Source organism: Lithobates pipiens, unplaced genomic scaffold, assembly GCF_037356315.1.
Source record: "Lithobates pipiens isolate NorthernLeopardFrog02 unplaced genomic scaffold, aLitPip1_a1.2 Scaffold_23, whole genome shotgun sequence".
In the NCBI taxonomy this organism is placed as follows: domain Eukaryota; kingdom Metazoa; phylum Chordata; class Amphibia; order Anura; family Ranidae; genus Lithobates; species Lithobates pipiens.
In genome coordinates, this window is record NW_027507785.1 from 264,905,767 (window position 1) to 264,923,193 (window position 17,427).

The window sequence follows — 17,427 nt, forward strand, 5'->3', positions numbered from 1 at the left end:
TGCGGAAGGGCCTGCCTCTTCCTCTGCATGTCATTTTTTAAATGACCCTGTGACAAAACTCTTAGTCCCTATACCGCTGAAGGACTGCTGCAGTATAGGTGAGCGGTCAGCAGTGGTGCACGTCAACCCTATCTATTGTGGACCTATAGCGGTCCTTACAGAACAGCAGACTGTACCGCACTCAAGCCTATGTACCGTAGCACCCTATACCAAGTTACCAGTCCTTATAAGAACTTTTGTGGACCAAGCAGGTTGTGTATTAGTGTTTAGCAGACTGTACGTCAGTCCCTATACCGCTGAAGGACTGCTGCAGTATAGGGCAGCGGTCAGCAGTGGTGCACGTCAACCCTATCTATTGTGGACCGATAGCGGTCCTTACAGAACAGCAGACTGTACCGCACTCAAGCCTATGTACCGTAGCACCCTATACCAAGTTACCAGTCCTTATAAGAACTTTTGTGGACCAAGCAGGTTGTGTGTTAGTGTTTAGCAGACTGTGCGTCAGTCCCTATACCGCTGAAGGACTGCTGCAGTATAGGGCAGCGGTCAGCAGTAGTGCACGGCAACCCTATGTATTGTGGACCGATAGCGGTCCTTACAGAACAGCAGACTGTAACGCACTCAGGCCTATGTACCGTAGCACCCTATACCAAGTTACCAGTCCTTATAAGAACTTTTGTGGACCAAGCAGGTTGTGTGTTAGTGATTAGCAGACTGTACGTCAGTCCCTATACCAATGAAGGACTGCTGCAGTATAGGGCAGCGGTCAGCAGTAGTACACGGCAACCCTATGTATTGTGGACCGATAGCGGTCCTTACAGAACAGCAGACTGTAACGCACTCAGGCCTATGTACCGTAGCACCCTATACCAAGTTACCAGTCCTTATAAAAACTTTTGTGGACCAAGCAGGTTGTGTGTTAGTGTTTAGCAGACTGTGCGTCAGTCCCTATACCGCTGAAGGACTGCTGCAGTATAGGGCAGCGGTCAGCAGTGGTGCACGTCAACCCTATCTATTGTGGACCGATAGCGGTCCTTACAGAACAGCAGACTGTACCGCACTCAAGCCTATGTACCGTAGCACCCTATACCAAGTTACCAGTCCTTATAAGAACTTTTGTGGACCAAGCAGGTTGTGTATTAGTGTTTAGCAGACTGTACGTCAGTCCCTATACCGCTGAAGGACTGCTGCAGTATAGGGCAGCGGTCAGCAGTGGTGCACGTCAACCCTATCTATTGTGGACCGATAGCGGTCCTTACAGAACAGCAGACTGTACCGCACTCAAGCCTATGTACCGTAGCACCCTATACCAAGTTACCAGTCCTTATAAGAACTTTTGTGGAACAAGCAGGTTGTGTGTTAGTGATTAGCAGACTGTACGTCAGTCCCTATACCAATGAAGGACTGCTGCAGTATAGGGCAGCGGTCAGCAGTAGTGCACGGCAACCCTATGTATTGTGGACCGATAGCGGTCCTTACAGAACAGCAGACTGTACTGCACTCAGGCCTATGTACCGTAGCACCCTATACCAAGTTACCAGTCCTTATAAGAACTTTTGTGGACCAAGCAGGTTGTGTGTTAGTGTTTAGCAGACTGTGCGTCAGTCCCTATACCGCTGAAGGACTGCTGCAGTATAGGGCAGCGGTCAGCAGTAGTGCACGGCAACCCTATGTATTGTGGACCGATAGCGGTCCTTACAGAACAGCAGACTGTAACGCACTCAGGCCTATGTACCGTAGCACCCTATACCAAGTTACCAGTCCTTATAAGAACTTTTGTGGACCAAGCAGGTTGTGTGTTAGTGATTAGCAGACTGTACGTCAGTCCCTATACCAATGAAGGACTGCTGCAGTATAGGGCAGCGGTCAGCAGTAGTGCACGGCAACCCTATGTATTGTGGACCGATAGCGGTCCTTACAGAACAGCAGACTGTAACGCACTCAGGCCTATGTACCGTAGCACCCTATACCAAGTTACCAGTCCTTATAAAAACTTTTGTGGACCAAGCAGGTTGTGTGTTAGTGTTTAGCAGACTGTGCGTCAGTCCCTATACCGCTGAAGGACTGCTGCAGTATAGGGCAGCGGTCAGCAGTGGTGCACGTCAACCCTATCTATTGTGGACCGATAGCGGTCCTTACAGAACAGCAGACTGTACCGCACTCAAGCCTATGTACCGTAGCACCCTATACCAAGTTACCAGTCCTTATAAGAACTTTTGTGGACCAAGCAGGTTGTGTATTAGTGTTTAGCAGACTGTACGTCAGTCCCTATACCGCTGAAGGACTGCTGCAGTATAGGGCAGCGGTCAGCAGTGGTGCACGTCAACCCTATCTATTGTGGACCGATAGCGGTCCTTACAGAACAGCAGACTGTACCGCACTCAAGCCTATGTACCGTAGCACCCTATACCAAGTTACCAGTCCTTATAAGAACTTTTGTGGAACAAGCAGGTTGTGTGTTAGTGATTAGCAGACTGTACGTCAGTCCCTATACCAATGAAGGACTGCTGCAGTATAGGGCAGCGGTCAGCAGTAGTGCACGGCAACCCTATGTATTGTGGACCGATAGCGGTCCTTACAGAACAGCAGACTGTAACGCACTCAGGCCTATGTACCGTAGCACCCTATACCAAGTTACCAGTCCTTATAAGAACTTTTGTGGACCAAGCAGGTTGTGTGTTAGTGATTAGCAGACTGTACGTCAGTCCCTATACCAATGAAGGACTGCTGCAGTATAGGGCAGCGGTCAGCAGTAGTGCACGGCAACCCTATGTATTGTGGACCGATAGCGGTCCTTACAGAACAGCAGACTGTACTGCACTCAGGCCTATGTACCGTAGCACCCTATACCAAGTTACCAGTCCTTATAAAAACTTTTGTGGACCAAGCAGGTTGTGTGTTAGTGTTTAGCAGACTGTGCGTCAGTCCCTATACCGCTGAAGGACTGCTGCAGTATAGGGCAGCGGTCAGCAGTAGTGCACGGCAACCCTATGTATTGTGGACCGATAGCGGTCCTTACAGAACAGCAGACTGTAACGCACTCAGGCCTATGTACCGTAGCACCCTATACCAAGTTACCAGTCCTTATAAGAACTTTTGTGGACCAAGCAGGTTGTGTGTTAGTGATTAGCAGACTGTACGTCAGTCCCTATACCAATGAAGGACTGCTGCAGTATAGGGCAGCGGTCAGCAGTAGTGCACGGCAACCCTATGTATTGTGGACCGATAGCGGTCCTTACAGAACAGCAGACTGTACCGCACCCAAGCCTATGTACCGTAGCACCCTAGACAGACCAAGTTACCAGTCCTGATAAAGAGCTTTGTGGAACAAGTGAGTTGTGAATGATTAGCAGACTGCAGCAGAAGGGCAGCAGTCAAGTATAATATTCTTTCTATATTTGGAAGAAAGAATATTATACGTGTACAAGCCTATTACCGTACCACTGATACCAGTCCTGAAAAGAACCTTTGTGGAACTAATAGTAACAGCAAGTCTTTAAAATTATCCTCACTGCCTGACACACTGCTTCCTGCCTGTCCCTATACAAATTGGCAAAAAAGAGTAGGCTGGAACGATTAGCTGGAACAGCTCTTTTGTGGACCTGATAGTAACAGCTAATGATGATGATGATGATGATGATGAAGAAAGACTAATCTGGCTGAGCTGTCCCTAAAATAGCAGCATACAGCGCTCTGTCCCTTTATCTAAACTGACAAAAGAAACTCAGGCTGCTGACCTAACACCTATACCAGTCCTGAAAAGAACTTTTGTGTACCAAATAGCTAGCGTTTTCTCTGTCCCTACTCCACACAGGATCCTTTCCCTACAGTGACAGAAGAAAGAATGTAAAATGGCCACCGGATCGGGTGTATTTATAGGTTAGGGGGAATGTCCAAGTGTCCATGAGCTGTCATGTCTCAATTGGTTGTCCTGTAACACATGATAAACGTGTCACGAAAGGTTAAAGTTCTTGTATACATTAAACACGTAAGTCCGCCGGGGCGAACGACGGAAAAAGGCGTTCGAACCCGCGGACGGCGAAAGTCGGAAATTCGCCGCGAAACGACCGCCGGGCGAACCGTTCGGCCATCACTACACCTAAGTGCGCAGAAGGGGTGTGTTTGTGGCGCAATTCAAGAGTTTGCACTTTATGTAGCAACGTCGTCAATTGTGCCGTCATCTGTTTGTACAGTCTAGATTCATGCTTAATAATCACCCCGCGAATCACCGCCTTGTGCGCCTCCCATACCACACCGGGGTCGCTCTCTGTATTAGAGTTAGCCTGGAAATAGTAGTCTATTTCCCTAATTACGTCCGCGAGGATCTCTGGGTCCTGAAGTAGACTGTCATTCAGTCGCCAGGGCAGTCTCTGTGTTTTATGTATATCTGTTACGGCCTATCTTAGGGTTATCGGGGCGTGATCCGTCCAAGTAATCGTCCCTATCGTGGTGTCTCTGACTGCATGTAAGTGTCTGTGGGGAATTAGGAAATAATCTATGCGTGAGTATGTCTGATGCAGTCTGGAGTAGAAAGTGTAGTCCCTTTCCCCCGGGATGAAGAAGACGCCATGTGTCAATAAGTTGTGCTGCATGCAAGGATGTAGAGATTCGTTTGCGCATATCTCGAGAGGTAGAAGAGAGACCCGTAGAGGTATCCTCCGTAGGTGTAAGGGGTACGCTAAGATCCCCTCCCACTATGAGCTGACCTTCCGCATACCGTGAGAGGTGTGCTAGCCTGCGTTTTAGGAAGATATCCTGAGGGTCGTTTGGGGTGTAAATGTTCGCCAATGTCACCAATACCTCGCCTACCCTCCCTTTCAAAAACAAATACCGCCCTTCCTTGTCAGATTGTATGTCTATGTATGTCCATGGCACTTTAGCCGATATCAAGATAGAAACACCTCTTGACTTAGCCTCAGTGTACATGGAGTGGTAGACCGTGGGATAGAATCTATTCTTGAGGAGTGGTAGAGAATTAGCTCTGAAATGAGTCTCCTGCAGAAGTACAATGTCTGCCTTCATACGTCTCATATCATGGAGCAACATCCGTCTCTTCTCCGGGATGTTTAGTCGTTTTGTGTTTAATGAGACCACATTGAGTTCAGCCATGTTCGTGAGTTCGGGGGGGGGGGGGGGGGGGGATAAAGTAGGTCTGAGCTTAAGGGGGGAGAGAGGGTAAGTAAGAAGAAAGTTATCAGGTAGGCCGTTTGACCGGCCCGGAAAAGAAAAATGTGTAAGAGAGTTAGGGCGCTGTCACAAGAGAGAACAGTGCCGAAGAGTGGCTAATGTTGCTAAATATAGCTAAAGCGCTCCCCAGTAAATCACCGGGAATTGAGCACGGTCCTGGGTGGGGTAGTGATTGGACAGGGCCGAGAAATGTGTCCCCCGGTCCCCCCCCCCGCCACCCCCGGCAATCAGGTATGTGATAGCATCTTGTAGCGGCAAATACAACTAAGTGTCCATTGGATACAATACAAGACATGTAACAATATGCTGACCTCAAATAAAGAACAAAAACTTTGGTAAGGTAAATCACATCTTAATCTAGAAGAAATAATACCCTGAAATAGTAAATAGACCTAGATAACCTTTGATCCTGTAGCTTAATCTCTGCCCAGATCCCTGACAGTGTATACAACAATGCTCAGTACCCCCCCTCATGCCCTCACCGTAAAGACAGCCCTCTATGCGTTCTGTGAAAACGTGGCAACTCCCCAACCCAGAATGGGCTCCACAGGCTCCCCATACCACAAAACATCCCCCAGACTGCAATTCACCCCCCCCCCCGAGGGACAAAAAAGACCCGCCACCCCTCCACCGCCAGTATTCAGCATCTGGCTAAGATTGCAGTGTTTCAATCATGGGGCGTATAGCAGTGCAGTGCTGTCTCATGTGGTCAAGCTAGCTTGAAACTCCATCGCTTGGTAAATTCTCCACACCCCAGTTCCACTGCGGTCGGGGGGAGAGTGCGAGCTGGCCAGCTAAGTGTCAATGCTTCTTCATGAAATCCGGGGTTTCCCCTGAGGACCGTGGTATCCCCCAGCTCCCGACAAAAATAGGCATCGTGTCTCATCACCGACCAAAACGTCAGTGGACCTATCATCATGCAAGAAAGGGTCAGGGCTGAAAGTAACCATGCGGTGCACAGGAGAGTATCAAACCCCGTGGGATCCCCGCCACCCATTTCGCCCGTGGTCCCCCATGGTGTCAGACAGGGCAGCCCGCAGGGCCGCAGCAGTGAGCGGTGCACTCCCAGCCCCTCAGCCACTAAAACCCTGGTGTCATCAAGGAGCCAGCATGTCTCAGACCTCCGCGGAAGGGTGTTCCCGGAGGGGGCCAGGGAAAATTTAAAAAAACAGAAAGGGGGGGGGTCGCACGGGGCGGGGGGGAGAGAAATCTCTGTCCTAATGATGTCAGGATATGAATCATTTTGCCTGGGGTGACAGAGCCACTGGGTAGGGGTGAGCAGGCCAGTCTGGGGGGTCAAAATTAGGTCAGGGATCAGGTGCCATTGTGAGAGGTCTACTCACAATACTGTGGATCCTCCCTCGGGGGCCATCCGCAGTCTTCTCCTGTTCCGCTGTATTCTAGGCTGTAACGGGCCCCTGTATGTGGAAAGCCCCGATCTGCCCACCGGGCGTGGGGGTATTTGAAGCCAGTCAGGGACAGGGATCTGGTCCGCGTCAAGGAACCTGAATAGGCCGGGTAGGTCTGCTGGTGATTGCAGGATGTATACGTTCCCGTCCTTCCGGAAGGTAACAGCTATCGGGTATCCCCAGCGGTAGGTACAGCCCTTCGCCTTTGCCAAGTCCAAGGTGGGTCGAAGCATGGCCCTGCGTCTCAGCGTAGCCCAGGATAGATCCAGGAGAATGGTGATGGGCGCTCCGTCCAGGTCCACCTCACCTTGTTCCCATGCCCTTCTCAGGATTTCATCCTTCTGCAGGTAGCGTAGTAGTTTGCAAAGTACGTCTCGCGGACGCTCAGGGTCAGCGTTTCTGGGTCCCGGTGTTCTGTGAGCTTGTTCAATTTCCACGACACTGGCAGGGTCTTCTAGGAGGGTGCGAAAGATTTCTTGAGCAGCGGCCTCCATGTTTCCCCCTGTAAAGATTCGGGTAGGCCCCGGAGCCGCAAGTTGTTCCTGCAGCTCCGGTCTTCAACATCCTCCAGGTGGAGCTGGAGGGCGATGGTGGTCCCGGGATATCTCTAGTTCTGACACCCGGTGCTCCAGTGTTGAGAAGGAGGCTTCCCCCGCAGTCACATCCTCCCTCACCTCCTGAATATCTCTGCGGTGCGTTTCCTCTAGCCGCAGGATGAGTGCCTCGATGTCTGTTCTAGTGGGGAGGGCTTGTATCAGAGTCCTGAGGTCTTGCTCAGCCTGGTCAGACTCCCGGGAGCTCCCCGATATCTCCATGGGCGATGGTGTGGGCGGCTGACTGCCTGAGGCTTGATGCGGAGCCGCTGGGACGTCTCAGTTCGGGCAGTTTTCAGTCCGCGCTTGTGATTTCGCGGGAGCTCCGCGCTGCGTACCTCGTGGTGCCGCCGGGTCCACGCCTGTGGATTGTCTCTGTGTGGGGTTAAAATAGCGCTGAATAGCCCCAGCAGGAACACTGGCTCTGTCTTCTTTAGAAGCAAATTTGTCCTGCATCCTCTGGATGATTGCAAGCCGGAATGAACAGCGGATTGCCGTGGGTGGAAGGCCGGGGCCGGGAGCTCACAGAAAGTGCAGCCTTACTACGCCATGTCCAGGCCACGCCCCCCCCCCATTCTAGATCTTAAAGATCTAAACCGGTCCCTGAAAATTTGCACCTTTCGCATGGAATCAATCCAATCAGTCCTACAAGGAGGAGAACTTCTGGCATCAATTGACATCAAGGATGCATACCTGCGTGTTTCCCCGCTCACCAGAAGTATCTGCGTTTCGAAGTAGAAAAACGTAATTTTCAGTTTGTAGCCTTGCCTTTCGGTCTAGCTACTGCACCTCAGGTGTTTACAAAACTTCTGGCCCTTCCTCTGGCCAGATTAAGGACTCAAGGTATAACAATAATAGCATACCTAGAGAACCTGCTCTTGATAGACCTGTCAGTAGCCCGCTTGGACCAAAGCATGGTCACCACAGTCAACTACCTGGAATAGCTAGGTTGGGTCCTCAACCTAGAGAAATCTTCTTTAAAGCCAGTAAGTATATTAGAGTACTTGGGTCTGGTTATAACCTTGGCAGAAAAGCATGTGCCGTGCATATCAGCAATCTTCATTCCGGGGTAGAGAACTGGCAGGTGGACTATTTAAGTCACCAGCAATTGTTCCTGAGGGAACGGTCCCTTCACCCCAACATTTTCTGCTATATGCCAAAGATGGGGGATCCAGATGTCGATCTGTTTGCATCCAAGTTCAACAACAAAGTCGACAACTTTCTGTCAAGAACAAGGGATCCACTCGCAGGCGGAACAGATGAGTTGGTGACCCCGTGGGATCAGTTCTCACTGATTTATGCATTCCCTCCTATTCTGCTGCTACCTCGACTTCTTTGCAGGATCAAGCGGGAAAGAAAGACGGTAGTTCTTGTGGCCCCAGCGTGGCCCAGAAGATCCTGGTATGTATGTAGCGGCGGCTCCTGAAGAGCACCCGCTATGTGTTTTTTCAAAGTTAAACTTTGCCTAAACTGCAGTTTGGTTTGGGTATATTTGTCTAAATTGGACCTCTGCATCAGTCTGACTGGACTGTGAGATGTTCGGCCTGGCCACAAGGGGCACGGTCTCTTGTGGCAGGCGTGGAACTATGGTCTGGTCAGGTGCTTAAGTTACTCTTTTTCGGAGCCAGGTCAGTGGGAGTGGCCCTCTCGCTGTGCCCTCTGGGAAAGGGTATTTAAGATGCAGACATCACGTGGTTCAGGGTTCCGGTCCGTTATGATGTGCTGACTTCATGGTCCTGGTCCTCCTGACCAGCCCCCAGGAAGGCTATGGCTCGTGGTGCGGATCCATCCGACTTTAATGTCTCGGGGCTGGCTAGCCCGAGGCAAGGAAACTAAAGGAGGATTCTGAGGTGGCTGGGTGCCGTCTCCGGTTCGGGAGAGACCCAGTGTACTTCAAGCATTCCAGGGGAGGACTCTTTAGAAGAACACCACGTACGGATTGGTTTTCTTAACAAGAGCCTGGAAGGGCTGAAATAACCGAGAGAATCCGGTCTTGTCGATATCGCCAAGCGGGCTGAAAGATCAAGGTATCCCACAAGTGTTTCAAGTTTAGTTTCCCTACATGTTCTACAACAACGTCTGTGGCAAAGATTTTGTTGCTGAGTAAGCACCTTGTTGGCTGCTAGGCCTTGTGAGAGAGGGACTGTCCAACCTGAGTGATCATCCAGCTGCGAATGGCTATTCTCTGGATGCAGTCTAAGTAAGCAAGTTCTTTAACGTTTTTGGACTTTGACACTAAGAGTACCTGAACTTCCTTTTCCAACCCTCTGATCCCAAGTTGAAAGACTGTTCAATTGACTGAGTTTTGCAAATTAAATCCATTCAAGTGAATCTGTTGTCAGTCTCAAGTTACTGGGCTATTTACCACAGGACATCCCCTAGACGTGCATCAAGGAAACCAGAAGGTAACGGTAAGCCCAAATCTAACCAGCAGCTCCTTTGGGGGTTAGTGCTACATGTAGAAATAGCAGAAATGGTGGTAGAGGCCCCATGGACCCTACCACCAAGTCCAGACCTGCTATCACAGGGACCAGTGTTCTACTTTACAAACGCTAAATTTAACAGTTTGGCTATTGAAACCCACATTCTGAAGTATCGTGGGCTTTCATGCTCGGTAATATCTACCTTGATTAATGCTAGAAAGCCAGCTCCCAGAGTCATTTATTACAGAGTCTGGAAGGCATATGTTTCCTGGTGTGAATCCAGGGGTTGGCATCCTAGGAAGTACTGTATGTCATAGGTAAAATTCTTGCCTTCCCGCAAATGGGGCTAGAGATGAAACTGGCCTTGAGTACTATCAATTGCCAGGTCTCTGCCTTATCGGTATAGTTTCAGTGCCACTTGCTTCCCATTCTTTGGTCCGAAGCTTTATACAGGGGGTAACGTAGCTTAATCCACTGGTTAGAGCACCCCTGAACCCTTGGGACTTGATTTTAGTTCTGTCAGCATTATAGAAACAGCCTTTTAAGCCGATACAACATATTCCTTTGGTCCTTTTGACAAGGAAGCTAGTTTTTCTGGTAGCCATTTCTTCGTCAGTATTGCATTCTCATCCTAGCTTTCTGCCAAAGGTGGTTTCAGGTTTTCACCCAAACCAGGATATTGTTTTACCTTAATTTTTTCAATAACCCTGTTCTAAGGAAGAGGAGTCACTACATTCTTTGGATGTAGTGAAAGCAGTCAAAATCTATTTGAAGGCGACTGCTCAGATTCGGGAAACAAATGTTTTGTTTGTGTTGCCTAAAAGTTCTAGGAAAGGACAGGCAGCATTGAAATCCACTATTGCCAGATGGATTTGGCAAGTAATTATTCAAGCCTATGGCTTGAAGAGGAAGGTTCCATCTTTTCAAATCAAAACACACTCCTCTAGGGCTGTTAGTGCTTCGTGGGCAGTGCATCACCAAGCCTCCATGGCTCAAATCTCCAAGGCCGCAACCTGGTCTTCAGTCCATACATTCACCAGAATCTATCAGGTGGATGTAAGAAGGCATGAGGATATCGCCTTTGGGTGCAGTGTACTTCAGGTGGCAGTATAGGTCCTCAGGTCTGATTGCACCCTACTTTTGTTTGTGTCCCCTCCCCTCAGGTGGTATTGCTCTGGTACATCCCATACAGTAATTACTGTGGCTCTGTGTCCTGTGATGTATGATAAAGAAAATAGGATTTTTATAACAGCTTACCTGTAAAATCCTTTTCTTGCAGTACATCACGAGACACAGAGGTCCCTCCCCTCTTTCTGGTTACACGTGTATTGCTTTGCTACAAAACTGAGGTACTCTCAATAAGGGGAGGTGTTATATGGGGAATTGAACTCTCTGTCTAGAGTGTGCCAGTGTCCACCACCTGAAGGTGCCATATAACCCATACAGTAATTACTGTGGCTCTTTGTCCCGTGATGTACTCCAAGAAAGGGATTTTAAAGGTAAGCTGTTATAAAAATCCTATTTTTTTTTCTTTTTTTTTCCAGTACTAGGAACCTGTTTAACTACTGCTGGACAACTGAAGGAATCTATTTCAATGTAAGTTTTATCTTAAGATAATTTTATTTACTAAGGCAAAGAAGTTAACAATAAATGGAAACATTATACAGTATAATATAATGAATAAAAGTTTTTAAAAATAATGTTTTGTTTTTCTAAGTGTTCAGTGTCCATCTGAGTGCCAGGTGAATGGAGGGACTGTTTGGGGATCTGATAGCTACACATCTGTAAGTTCTATTTATTACTCATTTAATCATAGAAAACTAAGTCATTACATTCATGTAGAAAAATCTAACATTACTATTTTATTCATTGCCATGAATTCATCTTAGGACTCTTCCATATGCAAATCAGCTATCCATGCTGGAATTCTGGGTAATAATGGAGGACTGGTGACAGTGGAAAAAACACCTGGACAACAGAGTTACAGTGGTTCAGCAAGGAATGGAGTCTCAACAAACAGTTATGGACCTTATTCTGGATCATTTGTATTCCATGGCTCCTCAAAACCACTGACTCCTATACCTACAAAAGTACCAACCCAGAAACCACCAGGTAGTCTCCTATCACAAACCATACATTGCCAAAGTTTCTCTCAGAGTTAGGCAAAGTCAAAATGCTGAAATAGATAATTTACAGTGAAATGTACTGTACAAAGCTTACTATACTAAATCCACATTTTGAGGTGTCTGTCCCCAGCAAACAAGCATCCCTCATAAAATTCAGGCAGGAAAGTTTAACTGTTTTGCTTACTCCAGTGGTGTGCCCCCACCGTATATTTTAGTTTTTTGGGGTGTTCTGAGTACCGCCATAGTTTTTGCACTAATAAGGGTGTAGACAGTGGACTGTGTGTCAGCTCGCTGCCTGGAGGGTTACCGATATGGGCGGTGCTCGGGCCACTACATACATTACTTTCTGCTGTATCCTACGGGTTTATACCTCTGTCTGCACTTCTGGAGTGATGCTATTCAATATGTATCCTGTTTGTTGTATAAGCTTGTTGAAAACTTAAATAAACATCTTTAAAAAAAAAATAAAATTCAGGCAGGAAAGTCTGACGACTTGAACCACATTGTGAAGGCACCATGGACACCTCAATATGTTGACCATTAGAGTCTGTAGCCAATGTGCACGTGCAGCAAGTCAGTTTTCTTTTTTTGGAAAGCCATAAAAGACAGCCTGCCTCTCAAGTATTGCTGCATATACCCAACTGGCTCAAGAGTCCTTGGTGCCATATTGGGGTGGCTGCTGCAAATATGCAGTGCAGGTTTGGCCTTCCCTGCCAGGAACTTTACTGGGAAAACAATAACACAGTGCAAGTTCTCAGTGTTTGTTCTGTTAAACAAGAAGACCGAGAATGTGGAGATTGCTGTGCTGGAGCAGAGGCATCTGATTTAACACATCCTACCTCCAGATTGGTGTGAACACAGATCTGGTTATATTCTTTATAGTCTAGTCTGGATTTCAAAACAAGTGGTGATTTTTTTTTTGCTGCAGATACAAGCATTGGCAGTAACATCCAATTAATTTAAAGCGGTTTCTGGCAGCAAAAATAGCAATATTTATTGCTGTTAATTATTATTGCGTACTAAATATTTAAATACCAAATACAATACTTTCTAGCATTACTTACCCTTAGTCTTTGCAATCTGTGTGTTACTGAGCCTTGCACTCTGAAATATGCACTCTTTACATTACTTACTCCTGACACCTGCACTCTGTGTTACTTACTCCTTGCCTCTTTGTGTTACTTATTCCTGACCTCTGCACTCTGTTACCTCCTGTTGACTTTGGCACTCTTTCTGTTGTTGACACCTGAATCCTCCACTCTTTTGTTACCTACTCCTGACCCCTGTATTCAGAGGGTAACTCACTACTGACCCCTGCACTATGAGCATTACTTAATCCTGACACAGAACAATATGTCTTAAGCACACCTGAAACCTGCATACTGTGTGTCATGCTCTCCTTGTCTCTGCACTTGCATTATGGACTCTAGTCCTAAAGAGGCTAAGGTTTTATTTAGAATGTTTTAAAATAAACCAATACTCCCACATTGTACATGAGGACCAAGGGGGCTGCCCATAGCCCAGAGCATCAGAGAGCATTAGGAAGCTAGGAGAATGAGAAATAAGGTAAGTATTACAGCCTTCTCCTCATGCTGTAATACTTTGTAATAATGGTGTGTTGGTGACAGTGGAAAAAACATTTGGACAGCAAAGTTACACTGGATCAACAAGGAATGGAGTCACAACAATTATAGAACTTGGCTGGATCATTTGTATTTCGTGGTTCAAAACTCAATTTCCTAAACCTAGAATAGTACCAACCCGAAAACCATCAGGTAATCTCTGGTCACAGACTACACATGACTACAATAAACAGTATTATATATCCTTCGTGTTTAGGTATTGGCAAAGTGCTTAGATATCTTATATAATGGTTGTAAAGCCAGGATATATTTCACCTTAATGAATTCTCTGTGAAGTCCCAGTAACAGTATCGCCCCCCTCACCTTTCCTTACACTTACCTGAGTACTCACTGTATTCACCACTATGCCCGTCTCTAGCAGCTCTCTCCTCTCTCCCTGCATTAACAGGAAACACAGGCAGCAATGGGAGCCACTAGCTCCTGCTATTGTCAATCAAATCCTGTGAACAGAGTGTGAAGGCTAGGGTCTGATTGCTCTGTGTGTGTCTATGGACACACGCAGCCCAGCTCGGGAGCTAGCCCATACGTGTGCCCCATAAGAAGTTTCTTCCTATGGTGGTGCATTTAGAGGAGGAACCAAGAGTGCTGGCAGAGGAACCCAAAAGAGGAGGTTTGGGCTGCACTGTGCAATACCATTGCACAAAGAGCACATAAGTATAACATGTTTGTTATTTAAACAAAATATTTTAGCCTTTACGGTGCTTCTAAATGATGGATAAGTCTAGAGACAGGCAACAAAAGTAGTGAAAGGTCTGAGGGATAAAACATATTTAATGAAACTTCAGGAATATATTATAAATATATCAAGGGTGTAAATACCATTCAAGAGGGTAGTATTTTTAATATGAAGTCAAGATTTCAAGATTAAGAACATGGGGACATGACTGCAAACAAGCAGGGGGAAAGGTCAAAACTGATCTTAGAATGAATTATTTTACTGAAAGAGTAGTTGATGCTTGGAATAGAACAGTAAGTGGATTCAAACATGCTCAAACAAAAAAAATGAACAGAAAATAAGAAAAAAAAAAAAAACCATCAATAAAAAAAAGATACAGAACTAATAAAGCACTTGGTGTTTCGCAACCATTCTTCTGTTTCTACGGCACACTACCAATATCTAACATTAAACTTCCACTAAATGAACTTGAACCAACAACATATTTCAATTGGCAGTAATAAGTAACTGTGCTCTGAACAGTCTGATGCAGCAAAACTGGAAACTGCAGTGTCTTTAGACCAAATCAATATGATTATTACTTTCTGGTCAAGTAGACCGATATAATGTTTTCCTTCTCTTTCCAGTACAAGCAACCTGTTCAACCGCCGCTAGAGACCTTCAAGATTCTATTGCATTGTGAGTATTGCCTTCATTTAACTAGTGTTTCTAACTGGATAATAGTAATATAGAAAAGAAAAGAGATTTGATAGAAAAAAGCTGTGCAAACCAATATCTTCTGTTCCCTAGAGTCCAATGTCCATCAGATTGCACAGTTAATGGAAGAAATGTCTGGGGAACTGATGTCTATACCGATGTAAGTTAACCCAACTGCTACTACTGTCAAATAAAAAGTACAAAAAAAGTACAATTTATCAGGAAACTGTAATCACATATCCTATTTTTTTTTAGGATTCCTCCATTTGCAAAGCAGCTATCCATGCTGGAATTCTGGGTAATACTGGAGGGCTGGTGACAGTGCAAAAATCACCCGGACAACAGAGTTACACTGGATCAACAAAGAATGGAGTCACAACAAACAATTATGGAGCTTGGGCTGGATCATTTGTATTCCGTGCTTTCTCAAAACCACCAACTCCTAAACCTACAATAGTACCAACCCAAAAACCACCAGGTAGCCTCTTGTCAAATATCATACTTAACTATAGTAAAAAATGCGATATGTCCTTCAGAGTTAGGTAATAGCAAAGTGCTCAAAAGGATCATTCATTGTTAAATGACTACAGCATGTGCAATGTACACTACCAATATCTAACATTGAGATTCCATGAATTCAGTTGAACCAATAACATATTTCAATTGGCAGCAATACTTAACTGTGTTCTGAACATAGAAACACAGTCTGGTGTAGCAAAACTGTCAACTGGAGTGTTTATAATCCAAATCAATATGATTATTTCTGGTCAAGTAGACCGAGATAATGTTTTCCTTCTCTTTCCAGTACAAGCAACCTGTTCAACCGCCGCTAGAGACCTTCAAGATTCTATTGCATTGTGAGTATTGCCTTCATTTAACTAGTATTTCTAACTGGATAATAGTAATATAGAAAATAAAATAGATTTGTTAGAAAAAAGCTGTGCAAACCAGTGTCTTCTGTTCCCTAGAGTCCAATGTCCATCGGATTGCACAGTTAATGGAAGAAATGTCTGGGGAACTGATGTCTATACCGATGTAAGTTAACCCAACTGCTACTACTGACAAATAAAAAGTACAAAAGAAGTACAATTTATCAGAAAACTGTAATCACATATCCTATTTTTTTTTAGGATTCCTCCATTTGCAAAGCAGCTATCCATGCTGGAATTCTGGGTAATACTGGAGGGCTGGTGACAGTGCAAAAATCACCCGGACAACAGAGTTACACTGGATCAACAAAGAATGGAGTCACAACAAACAATTATGGAGCTTGGGCTGGATCATTTGTATTCCGTGCTTTCTCAAAACCACCAACTCCTAAACCTACAATAGTACCAACCCAAAAACCACCAGGTAGCCTCTTGTCAAATATCATACTTAACTATAGTAAAAAATGCAATATGTCCTTCAGAGTTAGGTAATAGCAAAGTGCTCAAAAGGATCATTCATTGTTAAATGACTACAGCATGTGCAATGTACACTACCAATATCTAACATTGAGATTCCATGAATTCAGTTGAACCAATAACATATTCCAATTGGCAGCAATACTTAACTGTGTTCTGAACATAGAAACACAGTCTGGTGTAGCAAAACTGTCAACTGGAGTGTTTATAATCCAAATCAATATGATTATTTCTGGTCAAGTAGACCGAGATAATGTTTTCCTTCTCTTTCCAGTACAAGCAACCTGTTCAACCGCTGCTAGAGACCTTCAAGATTCTATTGCATTGTGAGTATTGCCTTCATTTAACTAGTATTTCTAACTGGATAATAGTAATATAGAAAAGAAAATAGATTTGTTAGAAAAAAGCTGTGCAAACCAGTGTCTTCTGTTCCCTAGAGTCCAATGTCCATCGGATTGCACAGTTAATGGAAGAAATGTCTGGGGAACTGATGTCTATACCGATGTAAGTTAACCCAACTGCTACTACTGACAAATAAAAAGTACAAAAGAAGTACAATTTATCAGAAAACTGTAATCACATATCATATTTTTTTTTTAGGATTCCTCCATTTGCAAAGCAGCTATCCATGCTGGAATTCTGGGTAATACTGGAGGGCTGGTGACAGTGCAAAAATCACCCGGACAACAGAGTTACACTGGATCAACAAAGAATGGAGTCACAACAAACAATTATGGAGCTTGGGCTGGATCATTTGTATTCCGTGCTTTCTCAAAACCACCAACTCCTAAACCTACAATAGTACCAACCCAAAAACCACCAGGTAGCCTGTCCAACCTGGCTTTCAAAAACAGGGAAACATTTTTGCTGCAGAGACAAGCTCCTATAGTTGGCAGTAGTAACCAATCAATGTAAAGCATTTCTGTTTTCTTAGTATGTGTGAAAAAGTAAGGAATAATATTTTCTTACTTCGTAATCTTATGCAGGTCTTCAGTCTTCTAATCAAAACTAAGAAAGCAGATAAGCTGCATGTCTATGCATTATGTATTCCTAACTTTCGCACTATGCATTATGTATTCCTAGCTATATAAACAAAACCTGATGCAACAATACTGACTACTGCTTTGTCTCTCATCAAGATTAGTATGCCTAATTCCTTGTAGACAAATATACCGATATAATGTTCTCTCTTTCTTTCCAGTACAAGGAACCTGTGCAACTACTGCTAGAGACCTAAAAGGATCTATTACAATGTATGGTTTGTATTA

The 17,427-nt window shown here is 45.3% G+C and overlaps 1 protein-coding gene across 1 annotated transcript in view; it reads left to right on the forward strand.

Annotated features, from left to right (window-relative positions):
- Positions 1 to 17,427, forward strand: part of LOC143927143 (uncharacterized) — a 55,071-nt gene that overhangs the window by 32,787 nt on the left and 4,857 nt on the right. Inside the window, exons 9-21 of the mRNA XM_077451094.1 lie at positions 11,157 to 11,208; positions 11,330 to 11,396; positions 11,502 to 11,724; positions 14,684 to 14,735; positions 14,847 to 14,913; positions 15,009 to 15,231; positions 15,559 to 15,610; positions 15,722 to 15,788; positions 15,884 to 16,106; positions 16,434 to 16,485; positions 16,597 to 16,663; positions 16,760 to 16,982; positions 17,361 to 17,412. Of these exons, the coding sequence (XP_077307220.1) occupies positions 11,157 to 11,208; positions 11,330 to 11,396; positions 11,502 to 11,724; positions 14,684 to 14,735; positions 14,847 to 14,913; positions 15,009 to 15,231; positions 15,559 to 15,610; positions 15,722 to 15,788; positions 15,884 to 16,106; positions 16,434 to 16,485; positions 16,597 to 16,663; positions 16,760 to 16,982; positions 17,361 to 17,412 (1,420 nt within the window). The remainder of the gene's footprint in view (positions 1 to 11,156; positions 11,209 to 11,329; positions 11,397 to 11,501; positions 11,725 to 14,683; positions 14,736 to 14,846; positions 14,914 to 15,008; positions 15,232 to 15,558; positions 15,611 to 15,721; positions 15,789 to 15,883; positions 16,107 to 16,433; positions 16,486 to 16,596; positions 16,664 to 16,759; positions 16,983 to 17,360; positions 17,413 to 17,427) is intronic.